At 51.4% G+C, this 12,810-nt stretch overlaps 2 protein-coding genes across 4 annotated transcripts in view; both read right to left on the minus strand.

The window, feature by feature from the left end:
* Positions 1-1,023: 1,023 nt before the first annotated feature.
* On the minus strand, positions 1,024-9,431 carry Serpinf2 (serpin family F member 2). 3 transcript variants are annotated; one of them, XM_031352053.1, is made up of 10 exons: positions 9,389-9,431; positions 8,303-8,369; positions 8,127-8,165; positions 7,949-8,011; positions 7,483-7,684; positions 6,907-7,050; positions 6,416-6,619; positions 5,555-5,697; positions 2,899-3,103; positions 1,024-2,124 (listed from the first exon to the last, which is right to left on the minus strand). In XM_031352053.1, exons 2-10 carry the CDS (start codon positions 8,363-8,365, stop codon positions 1,712-1,714), a joined length of 1,476 nt encoding a protein of 491 aa, XP_031207913.1. In that variant the 5' UTR covers positions 8,366-8,369; positions 9,389-9,431; the 3' UTR covers positions 1,024-1,711. The 3 variants fall into 3 exon arrangements, with proteins under 3 accessions (XP_031207913.1, XP_031207915.1, XP_031207914.1); XM_031352055.1 differs by lacking the exon at positions 9,389-9,431 and adding an exon at positions 9,084-9,186; XM_031352054.1 differs by lacking the exon at positions 9,389-9,431 and adding an exon at positions 8,949-9,023.
* Positions 9,432-10,729: 1,298 nt separating this feature from the next.
* Wdr81 (WD repeat domain 81) overlaps positions 10,730-12,810 on the minus strand; it is a 13,665-nt gene continuing 11,584 nt past the window's right edge. The window contains exon 10 of the mRNA XM_031352792.1: positions 10,730-11,880. Within this exon, the coding sequence (XP_031208652.1) occupies positions 11,560-11,880 (321 nt within the window). The 3' untranslated portion in view covers positions 10,730-11,559. The remainder of the gene's footprint in view (positions 11,881-12,810) is intronic.

Below are 12,810 nucleotides of genomic sequence, written 5' to 3' on the forward strand. Positions count from 1 at the left end.
TGATCTGATGCCCTCTTTTGGTCTCTATAGCCATTGAACATATGTGACACACAAACATACATTCAGATAAAATACTTATACACATAAAAGTAAATAGCAGATCTCTTTCCCTTTGCGTGGTCCTAGAACTCTTCAGGTTCTATTCCCAGCTACTGACTCATTCTCCCTCCTCCCCAGCCCCGTACTCAGCTCATCTTGGACTTCTCAGCCCAGACCTTCTGCTCTTGCTTCTCCTCTGCCCAGCAGCTCTCCCGTTCTCTTCCTGAAACTTCTGAGGTGCTCTCCATCACCTTCTCTGGTTCCTGCTCTGAATGATGTCACCTGCTGGATAGGCTTGCTCCGGGCTCCACTGTTCATGTCTCAACTAGGGACCCTCACCCTCTGACAGACTACACATTTCCCTAGTGTGTTACTAACCCCCAACACATGGCCCATGCACACATGCATACTTAGCAGCATCAGGATCCTACACCTCTTACCATCCTCATCTTCCCCCACCTGACCCTGCCCAGGGATATTAGGGCTCCAGAGGGCTACTGCCACATGGACCCACAGGAGATCCCATCAGAGAGATGTGCCTACCCCAAAGAGCAGCCCCCACCATCCATGTGCACACCACTTCTGCCTCCAGCTCCTATTCTCTCACAGGAAGTAGCCAGCCCGGTGCCAAGTATCCCCAACTACATCCCCAAAATCCTCAGACACTGCCAGCCTCCAGCTGTCAGCCTGGCCCCGGCTGGCGGGCGCCTGCTCCTGGCATAGCGGCTAGGGTGTAATTAGAAACCCGCTAGCTCCCTAATTGCCAGTTCTGAGCCGTCCTTGTTATCGGCTGCCCGAGGCACACATGGAGGGAAGGGCTGAGAGCTGAGCCAGGCTGGCATGGAGGGAGACCTAGTAGACCTAGAGAGGACTGGCATGTGGCCAGAGACCAAACGTGGCACAGAGAGGGCTCAGTGCAATCTGCCCCATGGGTGCCTCCCAGCCACATCCACTTGCCCAGAACTGTGACGTCAAACCAGCGCAGCCCATTCATTCTTTATTCAGGTGGCATAAAAATCACTACAAAAACTTTACAAAAGAGTCTTGGGAGCTAAAGGGGCCCTTCCCTCCCTCAGCCCCTGAGCTTCCTGGCAGAGGAGGACAAGAGAGAGAGAGATGAAGGAGGAAGGCTCCTGGCACTGTTGGCATCTCCAAAATCCAGAGGGGTGACTTGGGTGGCAGGACACGGGTTGGGGACCTGAATGTCTTCAGCAAGGGACATCAGAGTCAGGGTAGGTCAGCCTCCACCCATGGAGTATAACACCAAGGGCAGTCTAAGCTCGGGAGACCAACCCTTGTTTCTCTTTTCCCATCCAGGGTGTCTGGGATATATCTACAGATGGCCTCTCCAGCCTCTGCTTACAAATGTGGAGGGACTCTAAATTAAGGACTTGCCTAACCTACCTCTAGCCAAAACTGTGTCCACGCGTGCCAGCCCACAAAAGGTCACCCCCTGAGCCCCTTGGGAAGAAATGAAGATTCCCTGTGCCCGCCTTCCTCCAGGCCCCACACCACCTCCTATCCCCAGGAGCTGCTGCAAGAGAACAGCTCCTATCCCTGGTGACTGTCCCCCAGGTCCCACCCCATCCCACAAAGCTGGTTAGAAAGAGTCACAGGAGTTGAGAGGCTGATCCAGGTGGGGACTCAGGATGCTGCTGCCCAGGGCCCCTCCTCACTTGGGGGAGCTAAACTGGGGATAATCTTCCTCCAGGCGGGGTGCAAGTTTCAAGTCAGGACCAAAGGTCTTATCTCCAGGGAAGTCAGGTTTGTCATTCTGGCCTAAGGGCCTGTTGTCAGGGGAATCTTGCTGTTCCTGGAGCTGGGGCTGTGCACTGGGGTTAGGGTTCCTCACACTGCCCACAAAGAGGGGCATGCCTAAGGTGTCCTCCATGATGAAAAAGAGGAAGGGTCGGTTCACAATGAAAGAGGAGAGGGACATTCGATTCATGATGGTGCTGGTAGCTGCGGCTGCCTCCACCCCAGCCTCACTGAGCTCCATGGTAGACTGATGTTGCACGCTAGACACCACCAGACTCTGGTCAGAGATCCCACGCAGGTCTGGGCCCTGGAACAATTCCTGCAGGCCTGCCCAGAACAGATGACTGGTCAGTGCTGCCCCAAGGCTATTTGGATGTGTCTGGCATCCTTGAACCCAGCGGTTGACTGGAATCTCTGTCAAACCTCCAAGTCTTGGCCTAGACAACACTTTTTTTTGTTTGTTTGTTTTTTGGGTTTTTTTTTTTTTTTTGTTGTTGTTGTTGTTTTTTTCGAGACAGGGTTTCTCTGTGTAGTCCTGGCTGTCCTGGAACTCACTCTGTAGACCAGGCTGACCTCGAACTCAGAAATCTGTCTGCCTCTGCCTTCCAAGTGCTGGGATTAAAGGCATGCGCCACCACTGCCCGCTGGAAGCCTTTTGTGACCAGGGTCTGCACTAGGCACTGGTTTGATATTCTCTGGGGTAAAATGGAGGGACACCCTTGGGCTTACCACTCATACTAGACTGTGAGTACCTGAGTCTCCACTTGCCTGCTGCATTAGACTTTGTGCACAGTGAGCTCTCAGTGCCTAGTTCTGAGAAGCTGTAGTTCTTCAACATGGTGACCCCAGCTTCTCTTCTTCCCTTTCCAAGCTAACCAGCAAGGTTCCCATATTGTCCTGAACTCTTTACCCAGGGTTCTTTATAGTGCTCCATCTCAGGCAGCAGAGTAGTTCACCCCAATCCACTCCAGGACAGAAAGTCTAGTGGAGCATATCAAACGCTCCCATCCAGGAAGCAGAGCTACCTCTGACTCAGACACACTGGCAGCTCACATACTCTACCCAGACCACCTGGGGACCCCCTACCCCCAACCTTCTTACCCAACTGGCTGAGGGTGGCCACCAAGTCCAGCTGCTGTTGTAGATGGAGTTTAGGCAGCCGCACCTTGGTGGGCCTCTCCTGCAGCAAGGGGTGGTACAGGGTGTCCCAGGTCAGGTTGGCTAGTATCTCAGACACGTTCCACTCAAAATAAGTGGGCATCACGACCACAAAGCTCATGTTGTTCTTAAAGGGGAAATGAGCCACCTACAGATAAGAAAAGGAGAGTACATGAGGACCAGACAGCACCTGGACCTGTCTGGAGTCTGGGTCAAAATTACTCCTGAGACAAGAGCCACAAATTCAGGGTTGCCAGACAGTGGTGGCGCACGCCTTTAATCCCAGCACTTGGGAGGCAGAGGCAGGTGGATTTCTGAGTTCGAGGCCAGCCTGGTCTACAGAGTGAGTTCTAGGACAGCCAGGACTACACAGAAAAACCCTGTCTCAAAAAAACAAAACAAAAGAAACAGAAATTCAGGGTTAGCATGCTTTCACCTCACTTATGAATATGAAAAGGAGCAATACTACTTGCCCCTTTGCAAGGTGACACGGGACCAAATGAAATAATGCTTTTACATCTTTGTGTGTGCACAAATAAGCACATATGTCTGTATGGGTGTGAGTGTGTTTGCTCGTGGGTATATGGAGGCAGAAGTAGGTAGACATCAGCTGTCTTCCTATATTGATCTCCACCTTTTTTATGTCATCTTTTTGTTGTTGTTTCTTCTAGATAGGATTTCTCTGTGTAGCCCTGGCTGTACTGGAACTTGCCCTGTAGACCAGGCTGGCCTCAAACACGCAGAGATCCTCCTGCCTCTGCTTCCCAAGTGCTGGGATTTAAGATGTGTATAAGTACACATAGCTCCCTCTTCTTTGGACACAGGGTCTCATGGATCCCAAGCTGACTTTGAAATGACTGCTTAGCCAAGGATGGCTATGGACTTCTGACTCTCTCCCCTCTCTGCCTCCTGGGTGCTGGAATTACAGAGCCATACTTCAAGCCCAAGTTTGTTTTGTGTTTTAGACAGGGTAATGTATCCCAGGCTGTCCTCTGACTCGCTATGTAATTCAGAACAACCTTGAACTTTCTTTTAAGGTTTATTTTTATCTTATGTGTGTAGGTATTTTGCTGAGTGTCTGTGCATCATATCCTTGCAGCACCCTCAGAGTCCAGAGGAGGGCACTGTATCCCCTGGAACTGGAGTTGTGGTGGTTGTGAGTCGTGTGGTGGGTGCTGGGAATCAAACCCTGGTCCTCTACAAGAGGAGCCAGTAAGTAACTGCTGAGCCACTTCTCCACCTTGAACTTTTGATTTTCCCATCTCTATCTAAAAGTACTCGGGATGGCAGATGTGCATCCGTGAGCCTGGTTTATGTGTTGCTAGGGGTTGAGCAAAGGGCTTTGTGCAGGCCAGGTAAGCATTCAACAACTAAGCTACACATCCAGCCAGACTTTTGACTCTCCTAGTAATGTCTTCACTACATTGAAGTTAGAGAACTGAGTTCTCTATCCGCTGTTAGCAAGTTGTACAAACGAGCTATGGGCCTTCCTGTCTTTGCCTCTCAGTTCTCCCTGCAGGTGATAGGTGGGGCTACTGGGTTTCAAAATGACCCATCGAGGAGCCACAGCAAAGAGTAGGAAGCTTGCCCCTCGCCTTTCACCCTCACTCAGGGAGTCTGTTATATATGCCAAGGTGTGGAATGAGATTTTTTTCCTCTTTAGACAGGATCTGGTTGTGTAACCCTGACTATCTTCAACCTCAGTCTTCCTGCTTCAATCTTCTGAGTGCTGGGATTATGGTGTAAGCCACTGCACTCAGCTCACACAACCTTTTTTTTGAAGAATCCCTGCAGTTAGGGCAGCATGGAACTCACTAGGCACAGGACTCCCTGAGTTCCAGCATAGTACCTGCAGGCAGGTCCTCTGCCAGTGGGAGGATGCGGAGATAGAACCAAAGGATGAAGGAACAGTGGGTAGGCCAGGAAGAAGAAGCAACAGGAAGGTGAAAGCTAAGTGGAGCCGAGCAGGCTTTCATCCTCTCCCCACGGGTTAGAGAGAAGCCTGGCTGCCCACATGCTCCTCCCTGCAGAACTGGCAATGCTGTGCCTGGCTTGCCTCGTCAAACCGACCAACAGAATGGATGAGCCGGTGTGGTGCCACATACCTGGGACCCCAGCACTCAGACAGCTGGGGCAGGAGGATCATGAGTTCAAAGCCAGCTGTGTAACATTATCAGACCCTTGAACAAACAAAACTAGCCCATACTGTTATCTCAGCTGCAGATGATGGGCCCAAGGATCAATATTCTAGCCAAGGAGTCACGATTAGGCTAGAAGCAAGGGAAGCCTTAGCTGAGACAGTTTGGCACAGAGCTTCGTCCAATCAGAATTGTTCAGAAGCTTTGAAACCCAACTTCCAACTATGAAGCGTTGTGTGGACCCTGGTCTTCTTGGGCTCCGCTAAAACCCCAGCACAGAGAACAGTTATCTGGCACGTGACAAAAACTCAATATATTTTCTTTGAGCAGATGTACCTCAAAGAGACCGTGCCCTGGGTGGAGGCCTAATAGATCTTTCGGGAGCTATGTACCCCAGGGACCAGACTTTACATCCCAGTACCAGGCCTAGTTTGCTAGCCAAAGCTAAAATCCAGAGTGACCTGTATCTCAGGTTGCTCCAGCAGGAACCATTGAAGAGGATACGACAGTGCGTGCATCATGTCCACCGGCACCGTGAACCGCTCATCCAGGTGGAAGAAGTCTTTCTGGGTGAGGCTCGGGTCAAACTTGGTCCTCCAGAAACCTGCAGCCAAGCAGAGGGCAGGAGCTATGTAACATAAGACCAGCCTCCTAGAACCGGTTCAAAGACCAAGGAGTGGAAGCCAAGCTCCCAGAGGTGCTGGCCGGTTGACGCCTAATTGATCTTAGGTATCCTCTCTATATCTGGATTTGCATTTCTCCATCCCTCTGTAGCCCCAGTTTTCTCTCAAGGCAGCTTGGCCGCTATAGCTTCCTCTTCACATGCCCAGACAAGCCCCTGCTTCATGGCCTAGCAACCTCAGAGCAAAGCTTGCACCGACAGGGCAGCTAGAGCTGTGAGGGTGAGCGGCTTAAGAAGAACAGTGCGGGGCTGGCGAGACCACCCAGTGGGTAAGAGCCCTGACTGCTCTTCCGAAGGTCCTGAGTTCAAATCCCAGCAACCAAATGGTGACTCACAACCATCCGTAATGAGATCTGATGCCCTCTTCTGGTGTGTCTGAAGACAGCTACAGTGTACTTATGTATAATCATAAATAAATCTTTGGGCCGGAGTGAGCAGGGACTGAGCAAGCTGAGTTGACCAGAGTGAATGGGGCTCACCCGAGCAAGTGGGGTTGACTGGAGCGAGCAGAGGTCCTAAAAATTCAATTCCCAACAACCACATCAAAGGCTCACAAACATCTGTATAGCTACAGTGTACTCACATACATAAAATAAATAAGTAAATCTTTAAATAAAGAAAGAAAGAAAGAACAGTGCACCATGAAAGTGGATGGCATTGAGGAGAAGCAGCACGGTGTTATCCGGCAGCTCAGAGAGGAAATCCTCAATCTTCCCCTCTGTGGCCTCCTTCACCCATTGGTTGATGTTCACCAGGTCTTCCTCCTGCCTTCCAGTCAGTTTCACGGGCTTCGCGCCAAAAAGCCTTTCTGATTGCTCCAGGAAATTGTCTTTGATGGGAAATCCTGTACGCAATGAGCCACAAGCTCAACCCAGGGCCTCCACATCCACCAGTGTGCTACCCAAGGCCAAGCCCCTCATCCCAAGGCCTCCACATCCACCAGTGTGCTACCCAAGGCCAAGCCCCTCATCCCAGGGCCCCCACATCCACCAGTGTGTTATCCGAGGCCAAGCCCCTCATCCCAGGGCCCCCACATCCACCAGTGTGTTACTCGAGGCCAAGCCCCTCCCATCACCCTTGTGCACTAGAGGTAGGGCTCTTTCTGTGCAGCTGGCTGCCATCAGTACCTACCTTTCTGCAGGTATATTCTGGCAGCCAGTCGGATTGTCCCAGGGCCTAGGTTCTGGTAGAAATGACTCAGTAGATGCGGGAGGCAGGATCCTGTGTTCACGTGCAACACTTGTTGCAAGCTCTGTAGTGTTTGGTTCTGAGCACCTGAAGGGGAGCAAGCAGGCTGACTCCCAGGCCATGGGTTCTTTCTGGCCCCACTGCCCATTCCCACCCTCTCACATCCCTGTGATGAACATGGCCACAGGCTACTACTCTGCTCCCCTCCCAGATCCACGGAGCCAGAAGGGTATCTTTCTTCTCTGAACAGCAGTGCCTCCCACAGTGAGACACTTGTGTCCCCTGGAAGATATTGTAGCCATCAAATTCCTGTGCTAAAATAACTAGGGGGACTTGTCGATCACCACATTCTTAGGCTATACTTGGATTTCTGACTCATGGAGGGTGGTGACAGCTCAGGGGACCTGCATTCTACCAAATATCCATGTGTCCCTGATGGAGGACCTGCCCCTGTATAACCTCTTCAGCACTGAACCATTTGTGTCTCCTAGTTCTTCTGGACAGGTGTGACCCTAGTACCTAGTGCCAGGTGAGAGAGTGCTAGGGCCACACTAAGGGGTGACAGGACAATGTTGGAGCTGGTGGATGTTTGGGCCACCAAGGAGAACAGATCAGTAGTAAATGCCATCATGGCCCGAGCCAGCTTGCGAGTCTCCTCTGCAGTTGGGGTACTCTTGCAGTCTCCTGGGGACCTCTTGAGGGTAGCACGGTCATCAAGGTCCTACAAGGACAGATCAGAAGTCAGTGAGGTCAGCTCCAGATTCTCTGTCCCTCACAGCCCTGGTGTTACAGGGGAGCAAAGGCCTCATCCCAGCTCTGAGGAGAGAAGAGTCATGCTGAAGTCCTTCCTACCCCATCGCTTCTGAACCCCTGAACACTAGCCCATAACTATGTCTCCCCCACCCCCATTCCCTTGCTTCCGCTGATCAGGTCCTCCTCCTCCCTCTGGCCCCACCTACTCTTCCCCAGCCCCACCTGATTGTACCTGGTTGTCCAGTTTGAAGAGGGCAGGTGGGGGCAGCTTCTGCTGGGCCAGCTCACTCACTGGCTGTAGAAAGGAGAAAGGAGATGACGAAAAGGCCCTTCCCATTGGTCCCCATCTTATCCAAGACATAGGTGAGCCCCTCTGGCTCTTCCCCCCAAACCTCTCACTTTTGAAGTACCTGCTGGCCCGGGAGATCCATGGCACTCACAGGAGAGAACTGTTGAGAAAAGGGTGAACAGAGGACTCAGCGTTCCTCCCTCTCCACCCCTCTGACCTCTCCCAAACTTGCCCCTGCCCCAGCATCTCCTTCAGCCTGACTGACCACTTTCCACTCAGACCTCAGCTCTGCCTCACCATGGAACAGGGACCTTGCAGACAGGACAAGCTGAGTACCAGGAGCCCCCGGAGCAGTGCCATGTTCCTGTATCCAGAACAAGAAGGGTTAGTTCCTACCTCACACTCAAAGGCTAGGCAGTAGACCCACAGGCTCCCTGACCACACCAGGCTGCGGAACCTGGACTCAAAACATAGGAGCTGTGGACCTCGCTCGCCCTGAGAGGTGGAATTTCCATAAGTATTTTTTTTTCACCCATATAGTTTTTCATTTAGTCTTCATTCTTTAGGTCTTGCATTGTGGATCAGTCCTGGGTTCACATCTAGCCCCACATCTTGCAAGAGGACCTTGTCCATTTCCCTTAATGTCTTTGACTCGACCTTATCTTGGTAATTCACAGCAGAAGTCCTTCCTACTCCCATGGAGATTTTGAGGATCCAAATAAGAATCTTTGTAAATACTGAGCATGATGCCTGGCCCTCAGTGATAGATCTGGGAAGGCTTCCCACCCTAGCAAAGCTACCCGACCTGTTGCTCATTTCATCCAGCCTTTCTCAGGCTGCCCTGGTCCTACCCAAAGGCTCCAAGAGCTAATCTGGGACAGCAGGGCAGCTAGAAACTGCTTTGTCGATCAATGAATGACTGGCCTGACACCTTTGGACTTACGGGAACCACAAGCCTCATCCCACGTCTGCCCCAAGTTCTGATCCAGGGTGCTTCAGGGAAGCCCAGTTGGTGGGTGGGGAAGGCCCTCAGCCCAGAGCCTTCAACAAAGGCTCCCTTCCCATCCTCAGCCCCTACCCAGGCCTTATCTCAGGGTCAGCTCTTCGAAAATGTCCTTCTGTTATCCCCAGACCTCCACAACTGTGTCCAAGAACCTTCAGCCAGGGCCTTATCTGCAATGTGAATATATGTTTCTTCCTGCCAAGAGTAGGCCTCCAGGTTTTGGAGTTCCAGAGATTTCTCCTGGAGCTGCCTGTACCTCCGCTTCTCACCACCCAAGGACGCCGTGAAGCTGCTGGCTCCCTGAATAAATTCAGTCAAGGGGGCAGCTCCCCACTTCCTCTGCTGCCCAAGGAACAGGCTGCACCACCCCTCCATCCTACCTCTTCAGGCTTCTTAGCGCAGCACACACACAGCACACGATGTTCTCCTGGGCCCACTTACTCCCCACGATTCCTCTGGTGCAGCCAGCCCGGCCTAGCTCTCTCCTCCCCCAGGACCTTTGCTCTTAGCCAACCCCGGTTCAGCTTGTGTTCTGTGCTGGTAAATATTGACCTGTACATCCAGTTAAACATTGATATGGGGGCCAGAAGCCCCTTTCCCACCAAGGCTACTCAGCTACCCTGCCTGAGCCTGGAGAAGGGGGATTACAGGAGCAGACAGTTGAGGAGGCTGGGTCTGGCCAGGCCAGAGGGTAGATCCAGGAAGCTCAGGGGCCTGGCAAGCCTTCTAATGATCCCTCAACATGGAGATAATCCACAGTCAAGCTTAGAAAGGCTGTGTGACCTGTGTAAGGACAGAGTGGGGTCCAGAGTCATAACCAGAAGCCTTCCCCACCATCATCACCACCAGGGAAGGGGAGGATGCAGGAGCCTGTTCACCCAATGGTAGCAAGCCCAGGATTGTGGTTGACTCCCTTCAGCCTAGGTTCCACAGCGAGGGGTGGAGAGACCCGGATGGAGGCCGGCCCTTCCAGGGTCCCACCTCTTCAGCAATGTTCACTGACCTGAGGCTACCCAAACCAGAAGCTCTGTATCCAAGGCAACCAGAGGACAATGGCTGCCTTTCTACTCTCTTGCTCTGTTCTTCACAGCTCTGGAAACTACCAAGTCTGGGCTTTCCTGACTCTGGTGCCATCAAGACAAACGGGTGGGCATGATTGTGCAACCCTATGTATAATATCAGCACTTGGAAGGTAGAGTTAAGAGGATAGGGAATACCAGGTCAACCTTGGCTACATATCAAGTTTGAACTACCTGATCTTATATAAAAAAAAGTTGGGCATGGGGACTAGAGAATAGTTCAGAGGTTAAGAACACTGGAGCCGGGCAGTGGTGGCACAGGCCTTTAATCCCAGCACTTGGGAGGCAGAGGCAGGTGGATTTCTGAGTTTGAGGCCAGCCTGGTCTACAGACTGAGTTCCAGGACAGCCAGGGCTACACAGAGAAACTCTTTCTCGAAAACCCAAAAAAATAAAATAAAATAAAAAATAAATAAAATAAAAAACAAAAGGTGGGTCATGCCCATAAGCTCACCACTCTGCTTCAGGCAGGATGGTCTTCCCAAGTTCAAGCCCAGCCTGAGACACGTGAGACCATTTGAAAATGACAAAGACAAGCCATAGGCATGCACAGTGACATATACCAATACCCCAGCTCCTTTTAAGGCTGAGGCAGAAATGCCTGAGCCCAGCCTAGGCAAAACAAAACACAACACATCCTCACTCAGCTCCATGGCTCTTCCAAAGAATTTATTGACCTTATTTACATGGTTTGCAAATAGTGTGAAGGCAGCAGAGGCCACATCTCAGACTTCTCCAAATGAACACTCAAGAGATGCCAGAGTTTCCCCATCCCCCAGGAAGAACCCAAGATACAAAGATGATTCCCGCTGCCTCTTTCCCTAGAGGTGCTGGTCCCAAGGGCTGCCTCCCCAGCTGAAGGCACAAACACTGTGGTTAGGGGTAACAAGGCAAGGCATGGATTCATTCCTGGACCAGCTGGGCCCATATAACTCCTTCCCCAGCCCTGTTCCCCCGGCCCCTTTTTTCTGGTCCCACACTGGGAAAACCTGGCTGAATGGATACTAAAACCCCACACGAAGCCCTGAAACTCCTCGGTCCTGGCCAGCCCTCCTGAGGCTGGAGTCCCAGCACCATCAGAGCCCTAGATAGGAGCAGTTTCCTACCCAAGGGAGACAGAACTAAGGAGAGCATGGCTAGAGGAAGCTGGCTGAGCGAAGGCCCATCTCCTTTCACTTCCTGGAGCTTCCCTGTCCCCATGTGAATCCAGAAGGCAGAGCTGGGGAGCAGTGGGGATCACAGTGCTTTTCCTTGTCCCGCTTCTTGTTGGTTAGGAACAGCATCTCCCGAGTTTCAGGAACAAAGCCACGTCATGGCTTTGGAGATGCAGGAGCTGTGCGATCCCAGATGGCAGGCCATGTGGGCACCGAGAGCCCAGGGCTTGCCTAGAAGAACTGCCTGAGAGATCGAGGATGAGGAGCTGGACCTGAGAGGTGTCATCTCACCCTGCCCTCAGCCAACTCCTGCCTGGACCTATGCCAGGAGGCGGATGATGCCATTGTCCGAGCCCAGCAGGAGGTGGCGTTTCGTGGGCAGCAAAGCCAGACTAGTGAGCGTACCGCGGAAGTTCTCGGAACTGAGCTTTGTGGTGGCCTGAGAGGGTGGTTCAAGCAGGGAACAGACACCAATCTTGTTGGCTACAGTGCCAGTGACCACCTCGCTGCCGTACAGGTCGAAGGTGTGGATTGGATCAGACGCTGACTTGTAGTGGTGTGTGGGCTTCTGCTCCAGCTCCTTCCAAACAGTCAGGGAATGGTCAGAAGAGGAGCTGATCAGCACGCTGCCCTCTACAGCCTGCAGAGAGTGGGAAGGACAACTTCAGTGGGAGCCTGGGTACCAGACTCCAAAACAAATTTCCGAACTCCGCAGGCAGATCACTGTGAATTCAAGGTCAGCCTGGCCTACACAGTGATTTCCAGGCCAGCCAATGTCTGAGTGATAAACAGTGAGACCCTGTCTCCAAAAGAAAAACTAAATATACTGTTATTAACAACCCTCAGAGGCTGGGCAAAATAGCACAAGCCCATAAATCTAGCACTCAGAAAACAAGTTTGAAGCCAGCCTGGTCTACATAGCAAGCTCCAGGTCACCTAGGGGTTCAGAGTGAGACCTTGTCTCAAAACAAATAAAACAAATCAACTAAAAAAAAAAAAAGAAAGAAAGAAAGAAAGAAAAACAAAACCAAAAACTTGTAATTATTACTCTCATTTAAAAACAGATTCTACTTCAGGACAGCCAGGGAGTGGGGAAAACTATAGGGAGCTGAAGATGGCTCAGAAGTACTTGTAACTCTTGCAGATGACCCAGCCCCCACTTTGTGATTCCAGACACCCATGACTCTAGTTCCAGGAAGAGCTGATACTCGCTTCTGACTCCTATTAGCACTGCATGAAGTCAGTGCACATACACACAGGCAGGCAAACACCAAATCTGTAAAGAAAATAAGGGGCATGGCACAACACTACTTTAATCCCAGTACTTAGGAGTCAGAAGCAGGAGGATCTTCAAGAATTTGAGGCCAGCCTGAGCTATACAATGAGTTCCAGGACAGCCAGGGCTAATAGAGAGATCTTAGCTCAAATAGATAGGTAGATAGATAGGTAGGTAGGTAGATAGATAGATAGGTAGGTAGGTAGATAGATAGATAGATAGATAGATAGATAGATAGATAGAAAGAAAGATAGATAGATGATAGATAAATCTTTTAAACTTTTTTTTTTTTTT

This window comes from Mastomys coucha, unplaced genomic scaffold (assembly GCF_008632895.1).
Source record: "Mastomys coucha isolate ucsf_1 unplaced genomic scaffold, UCSF_Mcou_1 pScaffold5, whole genome shotgun sequence".
In the NCBI taxonomy this organism is placed as follows: Eukaryota; Metazoa; Chordata; class Mammalia; order Rodentia; family Muridae; genus Mastomys; species Mastomys coucha.

What these genes read in the sequence shown, in the direction of transcription:
- Serpinf2 (XM_031352053.1), bottom strand. Translation starts at nt 8,365, where the DNA reads ATGGCACTGCTCCGGGGGCTCCTGGTACTCAGCTTGTCCTGTCTGCAA. An exon ending in TGGATCTCCCGGGCCAGCAG is followed by an intron (nt 8,012 to 8,126) that starts GTACTTCAAAAG and finishes TCCTTTCTACAG; the next exon opens with CCAGTGAGTGAGCTGGCCCA. An exon ending in TCTTCAAACTGGACAACCAG is followed by an intron (nt 7,685 to 7,948) that starts GTACAATCAGGT and finishes CTGTCCTTGTAG; the next exon opens with GACCTTGATGACCGTGCTAC.